At 39.8% G+C, this 27,862-nt stretch overlaps 1 protein-coding gene across 1 annotated transcript; it reads left to right on the top strand.

Moving 5' to 3' along the window:
* The first annotated feature begins 320 nt into the window (after positions 1 to 320).
* PNISR (PNN interacting serine and arginine rich protein) lies at positions 321 to 27,250 on the top strand. The gene is made up of 12 exons (XM_054279728.1): positions 321 to 412; positions 12,547 to 12,665; positions 13,896 to 14,081; positions 15,865 to 16,091; positions 17,748 to 17,934; positions 18,199 to 18,389; positions 18,990 to 19,127; positions 20,135 to 20,234; positions 20,941 to 20,994; positions 22,262 to 22,432; positions 23,955 to 25,056; positions 25,295 to 27,250. The coding sequence occupies exons 2-12, from the start codon at positions 12,578 to 12,580 to the stop codon at positions 25,323 to 25,325; spliced, it is 2,475 nt and encodes an 824-aa protein (XP_054135703.1). The 5' UTR covers positions 321 to 412; positions 12,547 to 12,577; the 3' UTR covers positions 25,326 to 27,250.
* The last annotated feature ends 612 nt before the right edge of the window (positions 27,251 to 27,862 follow it).

The raw sequence follows: 27,862 nt of genomic DNA, 5'->3' as shown, positions 1-27,862 counted from the left end.
GTTTCCCGTGGAGCCGCGGAGCTAATGCGCCTCCCACGGGCCTGCTGACAGTCGCAGGCGGGAATGTGAATCCCGCTCGGTTCATCCCGCTCGTTCCCGGCCCGGAGCCGTCCCCGCCTCCCCGTCCCGCCGCCGGGGCTGCCCGCAGCAAAGATGGCGGCGGGGGGGGGGGGGGGGGAGGGGGGGGCGCTGGCGCTGCGGCCGCGCCCAGGGGAGCGGGAAGCGCCGCCCTCAGCAAAGATGGCGGAGGCAGCGCCCTAGTGTGCCAGGCGAGGGTCTGCACCGTGACGCCTTTCACTTCCGGGTGAGCGCTAGCGGGCGCCATATTGTCTTGTCCGTGAAGACGAGGAGTGATAGCGGGGGCAGCGCGGCCGCGGAGCGGCGGCACCGGCGGCGGGAGGCGGGGGAGCGCGTAAGTAGCGGGGCGGGCTGCGCTCGCCAGCGCTCCCGGGGGGCCGGCGGGTGTCGCTGACCCGCTCTTCCCCTTCGCTCCGAGTCGAACCGGGAGGGCGCTGCGCGCCGCGGTGGCGGCGGCAGCAGCAGCTGCTCGCCGGGCGTGAGGAACCGGCGGCGCCCACAGCGGAAACCAGCGGCCAAGACGAGAAGGGACGAGCCGAGAGCCGCTCGCCCTCCCCCGCTGCCCGTCCGGGGGGGGGAGGGGGGGGGGCGGCGCGCCGCGCATGCGTGGTGAGGGCGTTGGGGGGGGGCGTTGGGGACCCCCGGGACCCCCCCCCCCGTCCCGCCCGCCCCCCCCGCGGGATCCCCGGTGGGGACGGGCCCGGTGCCGGCAGTGCGCATGCCCCGGGGCCGCCCCGCGCCGCTGCCGCTGCCCCGGGAGAGGCCGGTGCCGGGCGCGGGCCGGCGGGGCCGGGATGCTGCAGCCGGGACTGCCGGGGAGGCAGCGCCCGTGGCTCCGCGGGGCGCGGTGTGTGCCCGGGCTGGCCCGTAACCCAGTTAGGGAAGCGACGTGTGCGCTGGGATTCCGTGCTTGGTTGTGTCAGCAGCCTGGCTCCCGCACATGAAATGTATTCCTGGGGTGTTTGTGCTGTTTCATGGCTTTCGGGGCCGCTCCTATGAGTTCGTTCCACTGGAGGGCTCCAGAGAACTGAAATTCACACAGCGGCATTTGCGAGATACCTGCGCCAGTAGCTTGGCAAACGCAGGGTGTTTTTAAATGGATTCTCAAGCAGATCATGGGTTTGAGTCTTTTTGCTTTCAGCACTTATCGCTGCAGTTTCTCTGTACTTCATTAGGTAATCCCACAAAGTTGTTGAAGTGAATTTTAATGGGATGTACTAGGCTTTATGGTTAAGGATGGAGGCACAAAAGTGGTTCGAGGGCAGGAACCACTCTTCTGTGAAGACAGGCAAAGAGAGCTGGGATTGTTCAGCCTGGAAAAGAGAAGGCTCCAGGGAGACCCTTGTTGTGGGCTTTCAGTACCTAAAAGGAATCAAAGGTACTTTTGTGCATGAAAAAGATGGTAAAAGGTTTGTTACCAGGGCTCTGGGTGAGGGACAACAGTATTAAACTGAAATATAGATTTAGACTGAACATCAGGAAGAATTTTTTAATGATAAGGATGGAGAAGCTGTGGAATACATTTCCTAGGGAAGCTGTATGATTGGAAGTGTCCAAGATTAGGTTGGACAGAACCTTCAGCAACATAATTTCATGCAGGATGTTGAACTAGATGGTCTTGAAAGGTCCCTTCCAACCCAAACCATTGGATAATTCTGTGATATGCTACCCCAGCAGAAATTTCCTAAGTTTCTGTAACAAATGATAATGGAGATTGTTCAGCCACCTTGGTTGTTGTTTATTTCTTCTCTTGTAGTTGACACATGTAAATGTTTTCAAGCAAACAATCTGTTGGAAGGTGTGGGGTACAGGAAACAAGGGTTGCCCTAAAGGGTTGCCCTTTGTTTTGAGGCACAGTCAGCCACCTTTCAGAGAGGGGGAATGGTGGTCTTCAAGCATAAAGCTTGTCTGCCAGCAGACAGTATTCCAACATCATTTTCCAAAGGCAGGGTTTCACATACCAGTGCAATTCAGCCAACACCTGTACTGTTGGCAGGAGTAAGAAACCTCTTTCTGGAGTGCAGCTGCACAAAAGATGGCTCTGATGGGGGTGACAGATGCAGCTGCAGCTCCCCTGACTGTAGAACAGAGGGGAACTGAAAGTCTCTGCTTTGTCCAGGCACAAGCTGCTGGGACTGCTGACAGACAAGCTCCTGGTTTTAATTTGTTTGGTGCAGCAGCAAACCTTGTGTCATCTCTGCTGTTAGCCATGACAAGGCTTCCTTTGTCCCATATCACATACAAACTCCTGCTCTGATAAGAATGCTTTCTACACTTTGGGCTCAAGGGTCTTGTAGGGCTTAAGAGTCCACAAATTTAGCACAGTTCCACAATTTTTTAGTGGTTAGCTCACCTTATAAGGTGTAGTGGTAGAGTGGAGTTATAACCATGTTTGATTTTTAGTTAAGTGCAGGATTATGTAAAGATTCAATGGGAACAGGAGTGTCCAGTCTCGTTTCTTTTTGTGACTGAGGTATGTGGTGATTCTGTTTTTGGTGACAAATAATATTTTGGGTAGGTTTTATTAAAGTCTTCTTGCTTTCATCACTAGCTGATCCCTTATTAAGTGATAACTGTATCATTGAGGTTAATATCTGCTCATGACTAGTGAGGAGTAGTTGTTTATTTAGTTATTTGCATTGTTAATTTTTGTGTACAGCATGTTCATTGCAGAGCAAGTTGTAGACGGACCATTCACTTCAGAAAAAAAATAATGCTGTGTTACAGGGCTAATTGAAAATCCTGCATCAGGATTTTCAGTGGAATGATACATGAAAAAAATAATCAGATTGGACATTTTTTCCCCCGAAACCCAGCACAATTTTGTCTTAAACTGCTGAAGTTATGATAATGTTTCTGTGGTAGTAAATGTTCTAGCAGTGATTTTGTTTTGGTACTGTATGATAATCAAATAATGTATTTGTCTTTATGCCTTAGAAATAGAAAAAAGTAAATGATACCTGGATGCCAATATCTGGTCCTTTTGCTCTTTTAAAAAAGAGTTGTGTTCAGCTCAGTGCATATGTGGATGTAAGTTTGGATTGACAGACCTTGGAAGCTGTACTGCTGGAGCAACTCCCTGAAGAAGATTTCACAGTACTTTTTTTTTCTTTTAGTTTCTTTTTTTTTTTTAATTTGACCTTTGTTCAGGCTGCTTCATCTTGTTAGCATTGTAAATATTAGTCAGACATACTGATGTGTGAACCACCAAGTTCTGGGAAAACTTCATGGATCCTGAGCAAGGTGTTTTCATCAGTTCTTTTTCTGGTTCTGTGTTTTGGATCTCGGTTACACATTTGAAAAGCCTCTGTTCTTCAGTCTGAGAAAGAACAGTTCTATGTTAAAAAATGCAGTGGAGCAAATTTTAGTGATACACAACTGTAAGTGAGCTGGAAGATTTTACATTTTTTTTGACTTATCATGCTAACAGATCCCAGCAGGCACAAAGGTATAGATAGCTTCTGGTTCTCAAGAGGAGGAAAGATGCATGGTGTCTGGGCATGAAATGCTGGGAGCAGCTTAGGGTGCTGCCCTACCTGATGGATGGAAGTCTTTGGCCAAGTGAAAGTGTAGTGAGTGAAACAGAGTAGTAGGCAAGACAGTTACTGTAACTTTTCTGATTTATTGCAGACTTAAAACACACCATAAATACTTGATTTTCTAATCAACAGCTGAGTATAATGCAGTAGTAAATATTAATATAGTAGTAAATATTAATTCTCCCAAGTAAAATGAAAGCTGGTATGTGTTTGTCTGAGTGATGGAATGCATTTGTTCTGACTCTGAGTGAATGTGTCTGAGGCCCTCTGTAATGAATTTCAGGGTTCATTCCTATGTGGGTGCACAGGATACAGCACTTTTCCAGACTCCCACATCCTTTTACCTGCAGAAGTGTGCTGTCTTACCTGGGTCTCCTATGCTAAGACCTCCACATAATGATAATTCTTTTGACACTCTTTCTGCATTAAATTTTTCTTGGTAGGGGGACTCCTTTGGGTATGCAAAGCTATTTTTCATTTGCAATTCTTTTCAGTTGCACCTCTTTTGTACAAATTCTCACAGAAAAGTATCTTTTATTCCAGTGACACAGTCATGGAAGAAGTGCTCAGTTTACATTTCCTTCCAGTTGGGAGCACTTTGAAACAGATGTCTCTGGAGTTTGTACCATGTGTGTCCATTATTGACTTTGGATTCCAGTGTGGTTGGATATTGATAATACCATGGATGAGCTGCTCTTTCTAATTCCTTGAGAGAGCCATGTAAGCTGTTGGTGTTGTGTCCCCAGAGGATTTATCCCCTAGTTCAACTGCATTGGTGATGTCTTTGCTACCATGGCCCTGTTGAAGCAGTAGCACAGTGGGAGGAAAGTGAGGGCAGAAACAGCTCTGCAGCAACACTTGCTCAGTTTGAACTCTTGGAGGAATTGGCCTTGTTCCTGTCTTTCTACTAACTGCCCTGAGCCTGGTGTGGTGAATGTAGGATTAGGTTTATCCTGCTTGCAACTGAACAGTTCCACAGAATTCATCATGGAAACTGATCATGAGCTTTCAGTCATTGCTAAAACTTCACAGAGTCAGTGTCAGCTACCTTGAATGAAAGGTAAAAGCCTTACATTAGAATAAGGCACCCACATGAAAGATCAAGAAATCAGACTATCGATTTCAAGGAGCTCTGCTCCTGAAACATCTCCAGTTTCCTTTAGGTTCACCTTCAGAGCCTAAATCTATATGAGATAAAGAAACTCTGCCCACAGAGTATGTGATGCTTTTGAGATTCTTCTCAAGATGTGTTGTGGATGACTTCTGTAGCCCAGGTTCTACAGGGAACATCAGAGACTAATGTGCCTTTATCTGTTTCAAAACCAGTAATTGCAGTTTGTTACAAACCAGGACTCCTACCTCTTGGGGTTTTTCCTTTCAACTGTGTAGACCTAAATATAGTGAAAAAGTCATGGCTGCACTGTCAGGTTACCTCAGAGGATGTGGAACATCTCTGAACCCTGAGGTACAAAGAGCAGCTGTGTAGGGATTCTCCAAGTATGCATGATGGCCTGCTCTTTCAGCTTCCCTGTTCAATTAGATGATGGATATTTCTTTGCTAAATGCCATGCCTGTTTGAAATGCCTGCAAGACAAATCTTTAGTCACCAGAAAAACTCCTGCAGCTGTGTGTTAAGAGTTTAATTTGCGAGTAAAACTTGTCAGGCCATCTTGTGTCTTATATTGACCTGCTCTTCAGGAAAGATGAGTAGCATGATCAGAAAACTGATGCAACAGCCTCCCCTCAGCATCAGAAGGGTCTTGATTTCTGCTGTGGGTTCTGTAGGTTCCAGAATCCTTAGTCTGCCTGTCTACAGGGTTGAATAAACCACCAGGGTGTGCCCTGAAGATCAGGTCCAATGATACTGATGTCTCATGTAGTGTAGGGATTTCTTACCTTGATCTCTTCAGCTCAGGACACAGCAGAAGGTGTGTGCCACTCTCCTTCTAGTGACAGCTTGACTCCTAGGTTGTCTCCTGATTTCTTGGAGTTGAGATAGTCTAGCCTCTAACAAATCCTTGATTTTATTCCAAAGATGACTTCTTCCCTCATTTGTAAGACATTTCACTTTCATGGATTTCCTGGCAAGCCATTCAGTATCTGCTGCAGAAGCTGTTGAGCTCTAAGGTATTCTGCGTGGTTAGGATGGTGTGTAACATTGGTATTAGGAAGAAGCAGATTGGCAGAGTGATGGGAGTTACTTAGAAGGAGCAAGAAAGTGTGTACAAGATGCACTCATCAGGACAGCTTGGTGTGGTTAGTTATCTTCCTGATGCCTTTCTGGAGCTGAGCTAACTTCCTAGCTCTCTGTGCTTCTCATCTTGGACTGGCTGCATGAATTGGAGCAATTCAGTTTATGCATTAGCTGTATTAAATTTTGTATGGGGACAGATCCTGCTTATCTTTCAGGGGAAGTTTCTTGATATTTTTCAGTTCTGGTGCAGCCAATGTCATAAGGCATTTAAGGAAGATTGTATCTCCAGGGTGACAAGCAGGCTTTGTCTTTTGACATTTCCAAGACTGCGCCTTGCTCCATAAGACTCCTCCAGTGGTGAGAGGTCAGAGCACAGTTAGCTCTGCACAAGTGCTGTTGAACTGGGAGTGGATTTTAGGAGTTTACATCATGAAACTGCCTAGGTAGGGTTGTCCAAGGAACATGAGTGAGCCTGTTACTGCTCAAGTTCTGTTGGTGGCCTTGTCTAAAAGATGGCCCCACCTTTGACATCAAGGGCCTTCACTCAGCACTGTGCCATTGGCAAGTTCTCAGGAAACCGTGCTCTGCTTCCTGTTGGTGTGGAAATGTGTAATTTGCTTCAGGATAGCTGTGTTTTGTGGGAAGTGCTTGGGGAGTCTCCCAGAGTTAAAGGTGAGCTTGTGAATTAACACTCAAGACTGTTTACTGGTAAGTACCTTCTAAATGTGTGCTTTCAGTGTGTGGTGTGTCTGGACACATCATACAGCTATGTTGGAAAATACCTTATTATGCTGACAAATAGGGTGAAGGAGATGCCTTTTTTCCCTGAAAGAACAGGTTAACATTGAGGTGTAATTTGTTCTTGAGATGCATGTTACAATCAAGCATGGGAGTGGAAAGGTGCCTTTAAAAATATGCTCTTTGTCTTTACACAAAGAGAAGTTAGTTTAAATACAGTGGTAGAGAGTTTGACCCCACATTTGAATGTTTCTGAGTGCTGTTGGCTCTCAGAGGTTGATGGTGGTCGAGGTAAGTCCTGTCTGTATTGCTGTCTCAGCTTTCGTCATCAGCAGTGGAGCCCTCACCAGCAGTCCTGTCAAGGGTTGCACATTTTCATACCAGTAATTTGCTTTAATAAGACTTCAGCAGATTCTAGTCCAACCTTTGAATAGAAATTTAAAAAGAAAAAACTCCAACATGTGAAAGAATGTATTTCAGAACATGTTTGCTCTTAAGAACTCCTGCAGCATTTTCAGGTATCTTGTGAACTTTCCATAATCTGTTAAATACGTGTAACTGAGATTAAATGTGAGCTGATGGGGTGCTTTGCTCATGTGATTGTGCTTCTGTATAAAACAAAAGGAATCCTGAATTGGCTTCTGTTTCTTCCTTGGTAAACAGATTTTTAATAGATTCAGGTTCCTGTTCTGTGATCTGACATCAGGGAACAGCTCTTGAAGCACCAATAGATGTTCTTTTGTTTATTTGTGTGTGTATGCTAGAGAGAGAGAAGGAGAGAAAAAAAGGCTGTGTCCAATTGAATTGGAGGGTAGAACAGCTAAGAGAACCTTAACCCATCATTGTGAAGGAGGCATAGTATCTGCATTTTCCTTTGTAAGTAAGTGCCTACAAAATGGGCACCTGCACTAGTGATGTCAGAACCAGTATGTCTTAATGAGACTGCTCAGTTGAAGCACCCCTCTGTTACTGTCTTGCTAACCTTTGAACTGAGTTAATTTTAGCCAGTATTCATCTCCCTCCCCTCCAACTTCAGTAGGAAATAAAGTTTGTTTCACTGTCATTTGGATGCTCTGCTGTATGTTTGGCCTTAGGTCACTGGTGGGAAATTCAGCTGTCCATTGTATTAGGTGAAGCCTTTCTTTCAGGTGATGCTGATTTGGGAACTTGTAAGAAATAAAAACTTGTTTATTATTTGTGTGGCAGCATCCAAAGTTAATTTTGTCAGTGCAGATTTTAGTTAGTAGGACAGGATTTTGAGTCTCCATTATTAATTACTACTTGTGTCCCAGGTTGTTTTTTGCCATATACATTAATTAGTACAAGAGGTTCCAGTTGTTTCAAGCCTGTAAGTTCCTGGTTTAGTGGGTGAGAGGCATTGTTTGTTGATTTTGGGTTTCTTTCCTCCTCCCCTGCCTTGGTATAGAAGTTGAATTCCTTGCAGTACTTTTAAAATTACTGCTACATTTTCTCCACTGTGTTTTGTGAGTTCTTTGTGAAGTAGTTTGTGCCCTTTTCTGTTTATGGACTCAGGTTCAAAAGTGTTGTTTTGGTAACTCACATCTCGTTTGTTCATTACTGTATGACTTGACTTGATCTGGTTTGATTTTTGACACCTTTAAAATATCATTGGGAAGGAAACTGTCAGTGATGTCTGACAGGACAATCTTGAGATTCTGTTGAAGAGTCCTTTCATACTCGGTAAAGTTTCACAAGCAGAATACAAAGTTTCAATGCCTTTATGTAAAAAAGAGTAGCATCAAATAGCACAAGTGCTTGTTTAGTTACCTCTTAGAACATGACAGCTGCAAATGAGGAGCTAAAAACAGGTTGGGGTTAGCCTCTGAAATTTAAAAGCAGATGGAATTATTAGACACTGAAGTGCTTAGCAAAATAATTTTTGAAGACAATGAACCATTTTTAAGTGCTTGTAGACTCCCTGTAGTAGATAAAAAAATTATATCAAATGTCTTTTTCATGTTTACCTTGTACCAGTTAGTGAAAACTAGGAGAAAATGCAGGAAAATAAATGGAGAACTAAAAAGCAGGGGAGTCTGTTTCCCAGAAAATGACAATGTCCTGCTGTTGCAGGTGACCATAAAAAGAGAGGTTATACAAGTAACCTCTTCTGTTCAATGGCTCTGAGCCACACATTTAGTCTTCAATATTAAAAATTTTGAATATGGCCTTCTCTTTTAGCCTGTGTATGATAATATTACTTTTATAAACATTTTAAGGTGCAAATTTTATTCATTCCGTATCCAATTTGTGTTTCTGTAAAGCAAACATTGCTTAATAAGGAAAATGTATTGAAATAAATAAAAAATCATTTTGGACAGTTTTCACATCATATTTGGAAAAGGGCTTCTACATGTATGGTTGCATAAAAAAAGTGATGTCATTGCTTAAGTGTTTCTGTAGTACATAGTTCTGATTAGTAATGAGTGTTTTTACACTGAATTTGGTAATAAAGCTGTGTGCTTGGAAGCCAGCATATTTTATAATTACCAACCTATGAAAATCGACATTTCTTCAGGAAAATCGTAGAAGTACAAATGCAATACAGAATTAAGATGTTACAAACCAGGACTTTCTGGTTGAAACCAAGCTTTCAAATACAGTTCACAAACTAAAATTAGCTGCTTCAAATAGCAGTGATTTTAAATTAGTTTGTTCTGAGTGGCATAAATTGAATTAATCAAATGTTGAAGTTCTTCAGGGTTTGGCACTGTTGTTGCTGTCTTGTCATAATGTTGTGCATCAAAATAGAACCCAGCTCCATGCCTTGACCTATTGCTTTGCACTTCCCCACCTGATTTCTCTCCCCAGAATAGAAGTAATAAGATGAAATAATCTCTGTAGGGCAAGTAGAAGAGTGGGCCATATTATGTTGCAGAGCAGTGGATCAGCAGATCAGTGCTAACAGCTAAAACCCAACAGTGCTTTTTATTCTGCCCTGCAGCCAGCTGGCGCTGAGGGAGAGCCTGTGACCTTCCAAAGTGGGCTGGACAGCTGGCACTGCCTGTGGGGTCCCAGCTCCGTGCAGCACCTGGGGCGTGCCTGGGAGCACCCAGGGAGTGTGAGGGGGCCTGGCCAGGGCTGGTCTGCAGTGGGACAGGGGGGTCCTGCAGCACCCCTTCCTGCAGGAGTGTGGCCTTGGCCTCGCTGTCCTGGAGCATGATGGGGCAGCCAGGAGGGAATGAATGCTGCTGCTCTCTCAGGTCACTGCCTGACTGCTCTATCCCTTGGTCACCATTTCAGGATGCAAGGTAATGTATCTTTCCTACAAGATTTATTTGAATACCCTGTAAAATAATAAGGCAGTTATTGTCTTAAGGGCAGGTTTTACTGAGATGTGGAGGCATTTGTTGTCTTAGACCTTATTAATGATCTAAAGAAGTGCTTCAGTTTGTCCATAGTGAGGATCAAGGCCTGAGAGTAAAGAAAAAAAAAGGCAGAATACTAAGTGTCCATTTCAATTGAGAAATAAATATATAATTGTGTTAGCTGGAACATGTTTAAAAAAATCTGTAATGCTGAAAATTTTAGGACAGAGATAGAACAAGTCCAGTAAAAATAAATCTCATCTAATCCTACCACGTAAAAACTGTGTGTAGGAGGTTCCAATTTAGTTGCATTTGTAGAAGTGGTCTTAATATTGTTACATTTTGATGAGAGAAATTGGTATTTAAATGTGTAATTGTTTTTGCATTCAATTATATGCAAAGCAGTCTTATTAGTGAAAAAAACCAACCTTTTGCTGAGTTTTAGTGTAATTCCACACACTTGTTGCAACATACTATGTATTGAGGTAAAAAAATGCTACCGGAGTTAGTGAAATCCATGTTGATTATTGCTAGTGGGATTTAACGGCTGCAAACAAAGGGAGCAGTACCATGAGGCTGTGCACTGCAGTGGTAGTCTGAAACCCCAATTCTTAAAACTTTTAATATGTAAACAAATTTATTTTGACATTTGAAAGAATCTTTATTCTCGATGAAAAGATGAACTGAGGGAAGGAAAAAACATTTACTTACAGTTTCCTTCAGTGTGAAAATAGTATTTGCAGTTATTTCCTCATATCTAGTGTATGAAATATGTGTCTAGGAATACCTGGAGAGCTAATTTAAGGCATCAGCTAAAATGTTGCAATAAGTGCATTAGTAGCCACCCATACACTCAGCTGGTATAAAAAAGTTAATTTCCTAGGTACAGATAAAATTGTGAAAAGAAAGAGACAAGAGAAAGGTCGGTGTCTTCACTTATTAAAGGTTTGGATAGCATAAAAGTATTCATGAAATGGGAAAAATCCTCCATACTTAGTTTGGCAAGAAAAGGTAGTGAAAATAATAAAGTATTAGATAGGTTTTGCCCAATGCTCTCCCGTTGCCAAAGTTGATATGGTCTTGTTTGAAGCCCCCGCCCCCAAAATGCAGCTGAAGGTTTCAGAGCCACAGGTGTAATTTTTGTACAGTGTTGACAGTAAGTGGTTTCAAAACAAAGGCGATCTACAGCTTTTCAGATAAAGGATTTCACTTGACAGAAGTATGCAAAATACAAGTTTGTGTTCATCTCTGCTTGGCCCAGTGCCTCTGATGTTGAGTGCAGCTCTTTGTGGTGCACTTTTGTGGAGTGATGCTCTGCCCATGCAGTCACGCAGTCCCTGTGTGAGCTGGCGAGCTCAGGATGCCTTTGTGAGCAGGTTCCACTCCAGAGAGCAGGCTCTGTCTGTGGGGTGTGTGTGTCCTGCTCCCTCAGGGCCACTGGGGCTGCTCCTGGCTGGCCACCCAAGTGGCACTGCCTGCTTTGAGCTGGTTTGCTCTGAAGCAGAGAGGCTCTATTCATCTCTTCTGTATTGCACTTGGCTGTGAGCCACGGCTGGGTCCTGTACGCTGCTCTTGTGACCTCAGGGAATGAATTTTTCTCTTTCTTTTAAGTTTGGAGTGTTTGAAACTACCTACATGCTTGATGTTTGAACAGTGTGAACTCAGGGGTTGTATGTTAAATTCCATGAGGATATATTCATTGAGTGAAAAGCCTGTTGAGAAGTTCTTGACAGATTGGGAAGGGCAGAGGGGGTCACACTCAGTGCATTCCTACTGTACTGGTTTTTGGGAACAGCTTCTGGAGAGAAGTGTTCCCAGAACTGTGCCTAGTCTTTGCCTTTAGAGGAGCTGTTTGGAGCAGTGCAGGTGGCTGCTCTCAGGTCTTCCATGTGTGGCAGGTTAGGTGTGTGCTGGAGGTACCAATGCTGGGAGGAGCTGTGTGCCATTGGGGCGCGCCTGCCTGCACTGCTGTGCCTCACACGTTCACCCAGAGCTGGCCCTGGAGCTGCACTGCAGGCAGGCTGTGGGGCTCTGCTGCCTGCTCAGTGAGGACACATACAGCACAGCAAAAATTGTTTCTCATGATTTTAAGGGGCAATGTGGTAATTGTGTGGTCATATTTATTTATCTTTCTCAGATTTGAAGGTTATATTTAGAAGCTAAAAAGAGTCTGTACAATGCATAACGTGCATGCGGGCACTGTCTTGTACCTGTGCAGTTCTCCTGTGCAATCATTAACAATGTGTTTTACCATTTGGTGACTTTTGTCTTGCTTAACAGCCTTGCATGACACTTGTTTGAAGAAATACACATCTTTTCCCTAAGAAGCAGGCAAAGATACCAATCATGCCTTTTATATTTTGACTTGCTTTAAATTGTATTTATTGCCAGTTGAGATCTTGTCGTACAAACTTGTCATATCTCTCCTTGAACATCATTTGGTAGTTAATTTCTTTGTGAAAATACAGAGAAATCATACTAGACTCTTGAAATCTTACAGTAATATTTCAGATATTACTCCAAAAGGATGAACCATTTCCTCCAGCTTAAAATATTAAGCCAGCATTGCTTCAGCTTGCTTTGCAAGGCTTAACTATATCTGCAGTTATGTAAGTTTCAGTTATGTGATATTTCATGGGCATCTATTTAAACATACAACTATTATTTTTAGTTGAAATATAGACTATATAAAGACTTAAAAGATGTGGGATCAAGGTGGACAACCTTGGCAGCAATGGCCTTTGAACCAACAGCAGTGGATGCAGTCATTTCAGCACCAGCAAGATCCAAGTAAGTATATAGAAAGCTTTGTGGATTCATTCTTTTAATGTGTTGTCATTTAAATTTTTGAATCTTCATGACAGAGTATGACTCATAGTTGCCTTTGTAGCTGCTCTCAAGAGAATACATTTATGATGCTTTTCTGAACTAGAAAACATAGAAAACGTACAAAGGTTCATACAAATGTTTTCACACAGTTAATATATAATACGCAAATACAAGCACGAAACCTGAGTTATCCTACAGAATTTACCACCATTTTATCATACAGATCGACATTTAGACCTCTGTTACTAGGCATGTATCCCTGTCAGTTCTTTAGCCAAGCTAAATCCTTTGTTTGAGAGAATATGCTTTTTTATTCAGTACCTGTGTGGCAGAAGTATTAATGCAGATTGTATATACAGAAAGAAGTCTCACTGGAAGACCAATGCAGTTCTTGATTTAGGTTACAGCAGTGATAATCATGATCTCTTGTTTGAATTTTTTTTCCCCCACCAAAACCACCAAGTGCTTTAAAGAGTAGAACATAATATACCTTAAATTGAGAATGTGATGGCAACAATTCATAATATCAAGAGAAATAGAGAAATGGATGAAAGTGCAGGTGTGTATTTAATACTAAGGCAAAGTGATCAGGAACACAGTTTTTACTGTCACTTTAATTTCTGTTAAATTCACTGGAAGGTTTTCCTAATTTGATAATAAGCAGAGAAGACGTACTAGTGGTCTTATTTGAGAGTGCAATTTATTTACTGATAGGAATGGCAATAAAGAAAAAGAATGGGAGAGAGAACTGTAACATAATACAAGGGTTATAACAAGGATTGTATGAAGAGGGTACATTGAAGACTAATTTTCCAACTAAATCTTTTTTACTCTCAAATCTTCATGAATTTATAATATAAGGATATGTATAATAATTTCTGATGTCAAAATTAGCTCACATATAAAAAAGTGCATTACTACCACCCATTCAGTGCTAATGTAAATGTAAAATAATCTGCCTTGTGACATTTTGAACATATGCAGAGAAACTGTACTTCAGCAAGTGTGTACACTGACATTTGCTTTGTTTCTTTTACTGTACACTGTGAATAAGTTTAAATGGTGCTCACAGTGCTTGCTGAAGGTAAATATTGCCCATTTATCTTGAGCAATAAGACATGTAATTGAGAAACAGTGTTGAACTTCAGACGTGTGAGTTCTAACCTCTTTAACTTCCTCTGTTTGTTTTAGGCCAGATTGACTGGGCTGCATTAGCTCAAGCATGGATTGCTCAGCGAGAAGCCTCAGGGCAACAGAACGTGGTGGAACAACAAGGAATGATGCCAAACGGACAGGATATTTCAGGAATAGAGTCTGGTCCAAACAACCATAATAATTTTCAGGGGGATCCCAATTTCAACAGAATGTGGCAGCCAGGTTTGTTTCCCTTGCTGTTCATTCCTTTTTTTCATGTTTTTTCATTTTATTCTTGTCAGATTTTTTTGGTGTGAACATGCCTCGTCCCTCAGGCTTCAAAATGCGAAACTACCAGTTGATTTATTAATCACAGCTCCTACTCAGAGAGCTACTGTTGCCTCTTCTGGAGTGTAATACCTGCTTCTGGCATGATCTTGAAGTGTAGAATGAGGTCACAGTATAACTGATGCTGGCTTTAGATGTCAAAAAATCTTTAAAAAGGAAGATCAGCAAAAGTCCGTGTGAAAAATATGGGTTTATTGCGTTTCATATACTTAGGATTTACCCTTTTTAACTTAGGTATCTGATTGTCAGCATTTTTCAGTCATTGTAAGTTAGAGGTGATTATGCTCTTCTGTTGGTATTGATTATTTTCTGTATTTTTTACTTTCTCCAAGCTTTATTTTTTCCCAAAAATTAATTTTCTTTTTAAAATTTCACAAGATACCACTGGTAATAAGAATGGGATAGAAATGGGTTATTTTCTGCTAAGAATTTTTCTGAAATGGTTTTCTGAAAGCTGGGTTATGCCACTATACTGTAATGCAATTTGAAGTGTATGAGCAGCAGAGTAAGCCTATGTGCATGAGCCAAGTTGTTTTGGGGAAAACTGCACTTCATACTTGATTTTGTTAATGGTTGAGAGAATAACACTCCCAGTTTTCAGTGTCCAAATGTATTGAAATGCAACATTTAATATAAGTAGGCTTAATATGTTATTGGTAGCTCTTATATGTGTGTAATAAAAGGGAGGTAGCCATCAGGTTTCACCTACCTGCACTAGGCTACAAGTTACTGTAGGCACATGTGAGAATTTTTAACTTTTCTACATGGCAGAGTGTATTCTAGCTGTATTTTTGTACAGTAAGGAGAAATTTTCACAGAAATAGAAAAGCTATAATAGCACTTTTTAGTTGCTACAGTAATAGATGCAATTATGATGCAGATGGGAAGGACAGTAAAAATTAGAAAAATGTACTGAAGGACTGGAAGGAAGGTAGGAATTAACCTGAGAGGCTGAATCCTAATTCTGTTACTGGTGAGAGTTATAAGGCAGCTCTGTCACGGTCTATAAGTATCTGTATAGTGCACATAATTTTTGTCTTTTTAAGGAGTCAGTCAAAAATTATGGCCACACAAGCTATTAATTCATTCCTTTTCACTCTGTTAGCCAATTGTAACCTATGTTTGAGGGCTTATGACTGTAGCTTATTCTGGGACCTGTGCTAGATATTGGGCAATCCAAGAAATCATCCATTATCAGGACTCAAGACTTTGGAGCACAGGTTTCACTGGTTTCAGTGGTTGTGCTGCTTACAACACCATTTTCCTTCCATAGTAGGTATTTCAGATCTATTATGCAAAATAGTAAAATTGCTCCTTCCTTTCAAAATTGATGTAGAGAAGGAGGAGCAGTTTTTTAAGTTCAAGCAATTTGTAAGTCTTGTGGTGAACTCAGTATTACTAGAAATTTATAAAAACAAATTTAGAGGATGTCTGTACCTGTCCAATTCTGTCCCCCAACTGCATGTTTTAGTTCAGCTATAGCTATTTGTATTTCCTTTGTTTAGTTGAAGAAATTATTGAGACAGTATAATATAGTCTGCAGATGGATGATTCTTCCTTGCTTTATCATCTGTGATGCTTTGAGGAACCTTGTGATAAATGCAAGAACACTGAGTGATTGGTGACTCATATAAATGATACTAACTTGGTATTGAATTGTATTCTGACTCCTGAACAGAATGGGGAATGCCTCACCAGCCCCCTCACCCCCCTCCAGATCAGCAGTGGATGGCTCCAACCCCCCCAGGTCAAATGGAAATTGTTCCTCCGTCGGAAGACAGCAACAGCCAGGACAGTGGGGAATTCACTCCTGACAACAGGCACATGTTTAACCAGAACAATCACAACTTTGGGGCACCTCCCGATAACTTTGCAATGGGGCCAGTGAACCAGTTTGACTATCAGGTGAAACATTTGTTGCTTTAGTAGTGTAGGCGTGCAGAGTCCCTCCCGTGGATGTGTTCCTCTAATATCATCTAGCGGCGACTTTCCTTCAGTTCTGCCAACATCTAGAGGATCTGTTATCTGCTAAGATACATGTTAACCAAACACTTGGCAGAAGATACTTTAAAGTTCTCAGTTCTCTTCAGAGGCCAAAGGGTTTTATTTTTCTACAGTATTAATAAGACATGGCTGTTGTCTGCAGTATTAAAATGAATCACTGTGTTCCAGTATATAAATTAACATTATGTAGCTTTGTGTTTAAAAAAAAAACAAAAAAGAGGAGAAGGAAAAAAAATAAATTTAGAAATATATGCTTAAATATGCTAGATAATGTACCACAGGAAACAGTCCTGTATTTACAGGGAGATAGACTGGATGATCCATTGATCTTTTCCATATCTATCTACTGTGATTCTTTGAATAAACAATGGTATTTCTAAAATAAAAAATCCACATCCACTTTTTTCTTCATTCTGGCATATAAGTTGTATAGTATAATAAACATGTAGGTGGTTTTGTTGCTAATAATAGCAGGGTACGTTAGACAGACCTTTAAACACAAAGAAGTTTTGTATCTTCCCTCTATTTTCAATATTTTTCCTCGGAACTCCTGATGTAAATGACAAACTAGCTGTCTAAAAACCTACCTCCTATTCATAAACAAATACATGGGAAGATGGGCAGAAAATTTTTTGTTATCTTCTAGGCTATTTTTTATCTTCTAGATTATTTTTCCTCTTACAATTCTCTTGTTGAACAGCACTGTTAAATAGGGAACTAATAATTTTCCAATACGTGAGTTTATTGTAATTTTTGTTTATTGTCATGGGACAAACTCTTAAAATTAGCTTCTCTAAATACTACAGAAAACTTGTTTGGCATTGAATGAAAGAGGGATGCTTAGCCTGAAATTGTAGTGCCTTAGTGCTAGTCACTTAAATACTCAGTGGAATATTTGATAGTGTACCCTTTTTCCTGAACACTCTCTTCTTAAATAGTTTCATTTAGCATTTCTGGGCAGTAAATATTAAAATAAAAAGCTCCTCACATATTCCTCAAGACTTGTGATTTTTGGGTTGTGTAGAGATTGCCCAGAACCCATAATCTGTACTAAAATTGCATATTATGCATTTAATATTTTAATCATATTAATAAGACCTGTGAAGGATTACTGGAAAGTACATAGTGCAAAATTCTTATGTAATAAAAGGCTGGTCTTTTTTTGTTCTCATGCTGTAGTTAAAAGACTGCTAACATAGCTAGACTTTTAAATCTTAGTTTTGTACACTCCTTATTTAACTGCATGCTCTGATGCTAAGCTGGCATGGAACTGATGGAGATAGATGGTGATTATAGAGCTTAATGTTTAGCACAATGTGAAAGGAGATTGGTTGAAGCTCTTTCAGGTTTGTTAAGTATCCTTGCTTAAGTCTAAGTTTAGTCTTTAAATATTTAAAAGAAACTTGTTTCTTGGGGACCACAGTAAAAGAGATTGAGAGATGTCAGTAGCATAGAAATCATGGATTCCTACTTGCATGGATTTTTGTAGACCGACTTGCTCACATGTTGCATTTAGTGTTACCATGTGAAGAAAAATAAACTGCATTACTCTTTCAGCATGGGGCTGCTTTTGGTCCACCTCAAGGTGGATTTCACCCACCTTATTGGCAGCCAGGACCACCAGGGCCACCAGGTCCTCCAGCACCTCCTGCACCTACTCAGAATCGAAGGGAAAGACCCTCATTCAGAGATCGACAGCGGTCACCTATTGCGATGCCTGTGAAGCAGGAGCCTCCCCAGATTGGTACATGTTAACCACTCCTCAATGAAAAATTAAAAGCTGTATTTTATAAGGAATTGCAAAATTTGAAGACCTTTTTCTTTTTAATAGCAAGTAAAAGAGCAGGGAAAGAAAAAGCAATTATAAATGTTTTTCCCCACAATCAGATGTGGGACTTGTTTTGATGGGGATAGGGGGTTTGCTTCTTTATTTTGGGGCATATTTTTATTCCTTTTTGTGGGGGGAAGTTTTTTCATCTTGCAAAACTGTAAACCTTGCTTTATGTAGATGCTGTGAAGCGTAGAACTCTGCCTGCCTGGATTCGTGAGGGCCTGGAAAAGATGGAAAGAGAAAAACAGAAAAAATTAGAAAAAGAGAGAATGGAGCAGCAACGTTCACAGATGTCTAAAAAAGAGAAAAAGGAAAGTGAGGAGGCTGAAGAAGGGGATGGCCCACGGTTACCTCAGAGAAGTAAATTTGTAAGTATAAGGGCCTTTTTTTGCTCAGATTTGTATTTCCTGAAAGGTATCAACTTTTTAGTCTCTTAGAAGGAGAGACTCTGTGTTTCTGATTACCTCATTGGTTTTGTTTTTTAAAGTAAGGTTACGCTGCTGCTCTGTTGATAATTACTTGATGTTTTGAAGATTTTAATGGCTAAGAGGTAGAAGTATATAATTTGTTCTGTAATAGCAAAGAAACAAGGATGAAATTGGACTTTTTTTTTCCCTTTTGGAATGTACAGAGCCTTTGAAAATCAGAATTCCAAGTCAGCAGCTGAAAATATTCAGATACCTGTATTTGCTAAACTGAGCCAATTTAGGCAACCTTGCATTGCCTTCATTTTAGCAGTTATATTTTCTGTAGTCCAAAGTATATGTCTGGCAGGGAACTGACAACTAAGTATTTTCTTAGCTTGTGTAGGTACATGTACCTGCATGTCTTTTAGGAAAGGAGAAAATAAATGGTTTTATGATAACTTGTAATACAGATTTCAGTACAAAGTAAATGACTATTAAAAATAGAAACTAAGGAGCTTGATATTTAAATTTTTCCTGAAGTGTATGATACTGTACTTGTAGGACAGCGATGAGGAAGATGAAGATGCTGAAAACACAGAAGCTGTAAGTGTTGGGAAAATCAGCAGGAGTCCATCCCCAGCTCCTCAAGAGGAGCAAAGTGAACCAGAAATGACAGAAGAAGAAAAGGAGTATCAAATGGTATTAATAATGTAGTTCACACTAAGTATTTCTGTTTAACTGCTCATACTTTTCGGGCATATCAAAATAAATCACTTGTTCTATGCCCAATGCTGTCAACAGAGGTGCAGTATGCATTGTGCAGTAAAGCAGGGTTATATTTGCATCTGTTCATAATGCTGTCTTTCCTATAGAAACAAGGATATCAGTTATGTAACTCATATTTAGCACAATAGTGAAAGAATGTAATGACTAAAATCTTTACATTGATCTTTACTAATTCTAGGTTTTGTTTCACTTCACAAATTTCTGAAGACTTTTAGTGATTAAGTGCACCCATTTCAAATCTGTGTTTCAGCCTCTGTTCCTATGAAAGGGTATTTAAGAAATGTATTCTTGCAAGGAAGTGCTACAACCCTAAATCCTAGATCACCAACAGTTTCACTGTGTCTGCACAACCTTCACACTTGTGAATTCTTGTTAATTAAGGCCCTGAATTCTACTAAGTTTGATGAATATATTTTTGTAGAGCATGTAGCCAGACATAAACGACTTGGAGAACTAGCTACCACCTCAATTTTTTTCCAATTTTTGTAGAAAATATGTAATAATAAAATGCTGCATAAGGAACCTCTGATGGTCTTTACAGGCAGCATACCAGTCAGAAAAGTGCTCTTTATTTTTTGAGAGAATAATTGGAATCAGTCTAAGTACATTGCTGATTTAGATATTCATTGTTATAATAATTTTAAACATTAAGATCAGTGCCTGGGTAGCTGTGTGCAATACATGCAGACACAGTTCACAGTCAAAATAGAAACTTTAGAGTTGTGAAATCAGGTCACATTTAAACAGCTTCAATTTTTTCTTGGTTTTTTAGTCATGTCTTTTGAAAGAAGTTATTAAATAAAATGTGCAGGAGATGACTTTCATAGTCATCAAAAGAAGTGAAGCTGTATGGATATAATTTGAATGCAGAATTTGTTCAAGATGTTTTGGCCTTTAATTGTATGTGCAATTTTCTTCAGATGATGCTGACAAAAATGCTGCTGACAGAGATTCTCTTAGATGTCACAAATGAAGAAATCTATTATGTGGCCAAAGATGTCCACCGTAAAGCAACTAAAGGTATGCCGGGTTTGGGAGGTTTTTTCTTTTTAGTTTCTTCTGCAAAAATTCTGTATTTGCATGTCTTTAGAACATTTAACCTCCATAGTTCTCCCTCAAGAACAATTCCAGTATAATGCATCCAACTTGGTAGAGTTCAAATCCAGTAATCATGTACTGTTGTCCTGTGCAGTGTATTGTGAGTTACTTGAGTTATTCCATTTTTTTCATACAATTCATTTCAGTTAAAATGGTACCTGTGTGTCAATGACTCTTGAGTTGTAGCTGTTCCTTACTACTATCATCTTTATCTCAAAGCTGTTCAGAAGTGAAAAGAGATGAACTTTGAGTCCTCAATTAGTAATTAATTTGCTTTTGCTATTAACATGTATTGTACTTACAGAAGAGATTATTTTAACATAACAGAGTTAATCTAAGTATGTAACTACTGAAGTTGAAAATTATGTGCAGATGCTGTAACTTGGAAAGTGATTTATGAGTATATATTTGGGTTTTTTCTGTTCACTGTTAATTTGCAGTTAAATTCTAAATCTTCATGGTCAGAAAATCTAGAAGTGGTTTTAAATGGATGATGCGTTTTTAATGTTTCTTCTCTCCCTCCAAAGAACAGCAATAGTAGTAGATTTAACAATACCATAGACTCATGACTATGAAATCGTGGCTATTTGTGTTAACATGTTGTTCCTGTTGTTGATGTGATACAAAGCTCCTGCAAAACAGCTGGCACAGTCCAGTGCACTGGCTTCCCTCACTGGACTCGGTAAGTATGTTCCTTATTTTTGAGAGGGCTTAAAGGGGGAGTTTCACTTTTGCCTTGCATTTCTAGAAATTGCATTTTGAAACTAGACTTTAATTGCCTGGGAGTATGGGTCACTTTCTGATAACTTTATCATTATCAGCACCTTTGTTTGTTCCACAGGTGGTCCCACTGATATATAAGTGGGATAGTTGCTGGAGTAAAGGACTAGGCAGTGTGATTTAGTTTATGAGAATCTTGCCCTAATTTTGAAAATATGTAAAAATTTTAGATAAATTTACTTGTCAAAATACGATAGTTTCAGAAGCACACTGCAGCCTTCAAAGAAAGGAATACTATTTCATACTTTTCTTCTGTTTTGATCCATATGAACCAGAGGGGAAGGTTGATAGAAGAGTAATGTGAAAGTCTATAAATAAAAATATTATAATCTTTGTAATTATTATCTTATTGAGAAGCTACATAAACACAAAGGCTCCCATATCATATACTGCCAGAAACAACACAGGAAAGAGAGATTGAAATTCCAGCTTGAGACACAACTGCAAGAGATTTCCAACATGACTTTTATCATCTAAAATGTACTACAGCAGTGTCAGTGATCAGTTATGTGTTCATTACATGGAATATTGATGAATTAGATAAAATGTTGTCATCACAAGTATTCATGTTTCAGAACTAACTCAGTAAAGATCCTAAGGACCTCAGACTGAAAGAAATCCATGTCATGTTTAAACTGACTTTATCCTTATCAGTCCAGTAGTTAAATATCTCTGGGGGAGAAGAAAGTCTGTTTCTATTCCATCTCCATACCTGTCAAAGTGCAATGTTTTCTAAATCATATGGAAAAAATTGATATGGCATTCAGAATTTCTGTAGCCTTGGACTATGGAGGCAGCTGAGATGTCTTCTGGGAAAGATCCCAGGCATTTTCTGTCCCGTTGCTGATACAGAGGCAGGCACTGTTACAGTCTCCACAGGCAGCTTTTTTGCCTTTCCATACAATGGAAAAAGTACCATGGTCACAGTGGTTGCTTGCTGAAAATAAACAAGCTGTTCCAGAAGGAGTAGAAGCAGACAGTGACCATCAAAGCAGATACGGGGGCCTTGAACACACTGGCAAACAGCACTGGCACTTACCAGAATAAAGTGACTTCTTCAGAGACAAGGAAGTGAAGGAAGGGCAGTGTTACTCTCCTCTTTGCCTCACAGAAGTATTAAGAACAAAGCTTAATCTTTCCTCGTGATAGACTGGACTTTATGCACGCAGGTGGACTGGGTGGTTATGGATCAGGAGACAGTGAAGATGAGAGGAGTGACAGAGGCTCTGAATCATCTGATACTGATGATGAGGAATTACGGCACAGAATAAGGCAAAAACAGGAAGCGTTTTGGAGAAAAGAGAAAGAACAGCAACTACTACTAGAAAAACAGCTAGAAGGTAAACCATAGGATGTCTTCTTACTGTGCCACTGTATAGGGAGTTTACTACTTAGTATATGTAAATTGATGACAAAGAAACACGTTTTAAGCAAAAAAAAATCTGAAACTAAAATTTTAAATAATGGATTTTAAATTCAAATTAAAAAACCCAGACCCCTGTGATTTACTTCTGCTTCTCCATACACGGTAAGGTTTGTCCTTTTGTACAAGCAATGTAGGCCAAAGTGGTAGCACATTTGATCCCAGTGCTGAAGAGCTGTCTCAGGATGGATGCAGTGTTAAGAAGTCATGAACCAAGTTCACAGGCTGGAGGAGAAAGTGCTGTTATGATAGAACTTCAAATTGATGGTTTCCTCCTTTAACTTTTTATTTAAAAGCCTGAAAATAGGACATATGGAGCCCTTAATGAAAGGCTAGACTAGCCAAACTTTTGGTTTTCTTAATAGTCCTGTCTCTCTTTGAGTGTTGGAAGATGTATGCATAAAAGCACAGCCATATGGAGAGTGTCTGAGTGGTGCCTGTGACCTCTGTCTCCTAGTGCAGGAAGCCAGATGTCAGTGTGGAGACATCTCCATGGGACTGTTTGCAGAAATGCAGAACCAGGGTGTAAAGCAGCTGATTCTGTATATCCATAATACTGAAGAATACTAGTGCAGAGTCTCATTTGTAGCAGTGTTTTGGAAAGGTAAAAGATTTCTAATGGACAATACAGCATTATCTAATATACACCGGCTTCAGCCTGTATTGCCTAATAACTTAGAGACCAGCTGGAATTGTTTTCTGGGTTAAATTTGACCATTAGCTGCCATTTGGACCACTCTGGGTTTCTGGATGCAGTTTTATTCCCTAAATTAATTCAGGAAATGATGGCCCACATCAAAAGCCCATTTTTAGGCAAAAAATATATGTCAGTTATTTTTTTCTGGATTCAATTTAAAATGGGGAGATAAAGTTGGCAGTGATGCAAAGAATCCTAGATTGAATAAAAATAATTTTTATTTTGGAAACCTCTGAGAAATACTCTGAGGGTCTCACTATGTGAGAAATACAGCTTCTGCAGACCAGACAGTAATCCTCAAACCCAGATGAATGGGGCTCTAAGAAAGGCAAGAAGCATCAGTACTTTCTGCTGTATTGATGAGGAGTCTTGTAGGAAGCAGAAAGGGAGAATCAGGTGTGCAGAAAGGTTGCAAAAGGAAAAAGTCTTTTGTGTAGATAAATTTGGGAATTCTGGTGTTCTAGGATGTTTGTTTGAGAACTTCATCTGAAGCCATTAAAACATGGAATAACATCAATACTTCTAAAATGACTGGGCTCTACTTCTAAACCAAGAGGACAACTTTTCTAGAATTATAAGAAAAGAGAGTGGTTTGTTAAGTAGTTGGTATAGTGGCAGTATTTTAATTATAAGTATTAGAGAGGTGCTTGGAAACTTGGTTTTGTCAATGTAATAGTGTGGAAATTACTGACATACTGCTCAAAATTAATTGCATTTTATTTCCTGTGTACTTCTTTTTTAGAAGAAAAGCTACAAAATGAAAAAGTTTCAAAAGAGATGAATGAATTTACCAACAAAGAACAGAATAGTAACTTAGCATCACAGGAGGCAAAAGAAATTGAAGCAGATATGGTTCATGAAAAGAAGAGATCTCCAAATGCAGTCGCTCCTGATGTAGAACTCAAGAAAGAGGGTAAAGAGAGGACAGGAAGGAGTGGGTCAAGGAGCTCTAGCAGTGGTAGCAGCAGCAGCAATAGCAGGAGCAGCAGCAGTAGCAGCACAGTGTCCAGTTCTTCGTACAGCACTAGCTCAGGTAGCAGCCGCAGCACTTCACGCTCTTCCTCTCCCAAGAGGAAGAAGAGACACAGCCGCAGTAGGACGCCGTCACACAAAGTTAGGCGCAGTAGGAGCAGGAGTTACTCCCACAGGAACAGGAGAGAGAGGAGTAGGAGCAGGGAGAAAATAAGGGAAAGGAGAAGATCTAGTAGAAATCACAGTGCTGAAAGGGGGGAGAGGCGGAGAAATCGCAGTCCTTCGAGAGAGAGAAGCTGGGATAGGCGCAGGAGCGGCAGCCGCTCCAGAGACCGGCGAGCCAACCGTGCGAGCCGCAGCAGGAGCAGGGACCAGCGTAAAGCCGAGGAGCAGCGTAGGAGCCCTACTGGAAATAGGCACAAACATAAGAGTGAGGGTAAAGATCAAGAAAGGAAGAAGGAGCAGGGTGGAGGTGTAGATAAAGACAAAAAAAAGAACAGAGAAAGGGAGAGAGATCAGGAAAAAAGGAAAGATAAGCCCAAAAAAGAGGAAAAAGAAAGTAAGGCTGGCAATCACGATGACAGTAGATTAAAGAGAAAAAGAGACAGCGAAAGAACTTTCTCTCGCAGTGATTCAATATGTGTGAAAATAATAAGACAGGATTCCAGACAAGAAAGCAAAAAAGTTACTACCAAAGATAGCAAAAAACGATCAGGCTCTGAATCTAGTGCAAGGAGTAGTTCTGAATCACCAGGAAGCAGTAAAGAAAAGAAGTCTAAGAAATCGAAGCATATTCGGTCATGCTCCATGGAGAAATCTCAAAGGTCTGGTAAGAAGGCAAGCCGCAAACACAAGTCTAAGTCACGATCAAGGTAGTATACTTTTTAAGTACTTTGTCTGACTTTTAAAAAGTTTTTTTATATTCGTCTTCATGTGTACGGCATATGAACCTTTTTAATCAAGTATGGTATTTATTAAACTTTGTCTTAGGCAAAAGTAACTTTGGAAAATCTTTTAAAACTATTAATTACTAAGCCTAAAGTGTGTGTGGGTTTGGGGATCTTTTATTTTTTCCAATTAACTTTTTCCCCCTTTTCCTTTATTTTTCAGATCAACAACTCCTCTTCGTCGTAAACGCTGAGGAATTTATGGCACCAGTGCTATGATGTTTAAAAATTCCATGAGTTATAAAAGGCTTGTCTCATTATAGAGGCACATTGTGGCTATGTAGGTGAAACCAGAATCCTTTTTTTTATTTGTAAATAGGTGTATTTTTTCCAAATGCTGCTCAGAATAACAGGATTTCTTTGTATTACATTTTTTCAAGAACGGTAGTGCTTATTAAGACTATAAAACAGGCCATTCTCTTTCAGCTGTAATGTTCTTAAAATTACTATTGAATGTACTGTGATGTCAATAAAGCTCTTTAGTTCATTTTTTTGTTTAAAATTCTTGCACCTGAATTTTGTGGTATATGGTAGAAAGTACTTAAAAGAAAAAGAAAACGGCAGCTTTTTTGGTATAACAGATTTTTAAAGTACTTGAAAAAGATGAAACACTTGTAATCCATGGACATTATAAGATTACTTTATTGGGGGTGTGGAAGAACAGAGAAAAGACATCTTATTTTTCTTTAGTTATGTGTAATAGATTTTTTAATAACCCTTTTTTTTTTTTGGTCTAGCTGGTTATATATATATGCTGTTTGTGTAAAATATGGGTCACTGTAATACAAACTATACTTAAACAGACTGAACCCCATTAGGAATATGTGCAATTAACTGATCTCATGTGGCAGTGTTGAGCTCTGGAACTATATTCCTCACCCAGTTTTCAGAGAGATCTTTGGATGTTCAGGCATATTACACACATCTCACAATTGTAGATGTTTTTATGGAGCATGTTTATAAACATCACTCAGTGCACATGGGAAACTGACAATAGGTTAACTTTACATTTTGGCACATGCATTAGATGCATAGTGAATATTAAAGCTGGTTCTTAGTTCACAAGAATTATGACTCATGTAAAGCTGATACACTGATGTATTAGCAATGCCACTAAATTTTTGATTTTAATATTACCATAAAATGAAAGAGGTCACTGATTACCTGCTTAAGGAAATTGACTATTGCTATTAGAAACGAGAGTGTGAAATAATAGAAGTTAAAAAACAAATCAACAATACCCAACTCTAGGCCAGTGACTGTTACAGAAGAACATAAATTCAGGGAGAGATCTGTGCCTAAAATGTCTGGTATGACACCAGTTGTGAAAAAGGTAAAAGGCTTAACATCGAAGTAAGTTCTCTTTGACTGGCTCAGTCTTTTAAGAAAAAATGGTACTGGTACAGGCAGCTTGGAAAGCATGTCTTCATGAATAGATAAATCCATTTAACTAAATAAAAATTTAGCTATGCAGCTTTTTTCCACTGTAATTTTTTTCATAAATAAGATGCAGAAATGAACTGCTTCAGGGCAAAGAAATGCATTTTAACTATGTGTTTAATAAGCAAGCGAATTGCTAGTGAATACATGCATGTTTATCAAAACACTGTCTCAGATAAATAATCAGTTATAAATTATAACACCCCCCTCAATTATATCTTTCACATAGAGGAAGCAGTCATATTTATTAGCAAAATAAGGCATAATTTACAACACACAACTTTTGCTTGCATTGGTAGGAATATAAATAGTGATGTATTGATCCAATCTCACTACACTCTTGGCTCTGGGTAAGAGTGAGGAATTTTGGCAAGTAGGTAGCATAACAGTTCAGATGTCCTAGACGGACATCTTGTGAGAGACAGAAAGAAACTAGAAATAAGCTTAAGAAAAGCTGTTGAGGAATACAGTTTCCAGGATGCATTGAATTTGATTTTTCAGTTCAGATTTTATATTCTCTGTCTAATAAAAAAAAAAATTGTGTATGAAAAGCTTTATATACTCTGCCAACAACTGGAATTCTGTCACTTCCTGTAAATATGAAAATTATTTTTTTGACACAAATGCACTTCTATGGGTAGTGACTGTATGCCAATAAAAAGAGCATACGATCTCTGTATTTAACTGTTTCAGAAATCTTACTCATCACTCAGTAATTACATACACCTTGGTACTCTTGTCAGCATCACATACATTAAATTCCTTTGGGCTTTGGAAACTCCCCTTAGAAATGTCTTTCACCAGAAAAAGCTAAAATAACAACTGCTCTTTTAATTCCATACACCTGAAGTTATCCTAAAATGTGCAAATACATACAAAAATGGGAATGTATCGTTTTAAAATGAATGCTGCAAAAACATTTCAGTGCACTACAGGAAAGCAATACATAGGATTTTGAATGTCATGCAGGACGTGACATTTGAAGGCATTTCCCTTGAAAACTTTTTTAAAAATTGAGGGATGGTGTGGAATCAAATGAATAATGATTTCCATGCAAATTGTTCTGAAGGTGAATACAACCAAGCCAATGTCTATATGTGCCCCAAGGAGCCTGCTACACCATGTAAGAACAAGAATCAGCTGTGGCCATGGAGAGGCCAAAAAGAGTAGCTGAGTAAATATTCTGACTTTAAAGATTGAGCAACTACATGTGCTTTGAAATATGGCACAATAACAAAAACTCTGTTCTGTATTTGAGGCTCTGTCTCATGGAATAGCCACTTTCAAACAA

Source organism: Melozone crissalis, unplaced genomic scaffold (genome assembly GCF_028551555.1).
Source record: "Melozone crissalis strain CALT ecotype California unplaced genomic scaffold, PUWL_Pcris_2 ptg000027l_1, whole genome shotgun sequence".
NCBI classification, from domain to species: Eukaryota; Metazoa; Chordata; class Aves; order Passeriformes; family Passerellidae; genus Melozone; species Melozone crissalis.
The sequence above is the reverse complement of the archived record's forward strand: the minus strand, read 5'-3'. Positions and strand labels throughout refer to the sequence as shown.

Bases quoted from the DNA above. Each gene is read 5' to 3' on its own strand.
- PNISR (XM_054279728.1), top strand. From the start codon at position 12,578: ATGTGGGATCAAGGTGGACAACCTTGGCAGCAATGGCCTTTGAACCAA. The intron at 17,935-18,198 runs GTACATGTTAAC...TGCTTTATGTAG, and splicing joins GCAGGAGCCTCCCCAGATTG to ATGCTGTGAAGCGTAGAACT. The intron at 22,433-23,954 runs GTAAACCATAGG...CTTCTTTTTTAG, and splicing joins ACTAGAAAAACAGCTAGAAG to AAGAAAAGCTACAAAATGAA.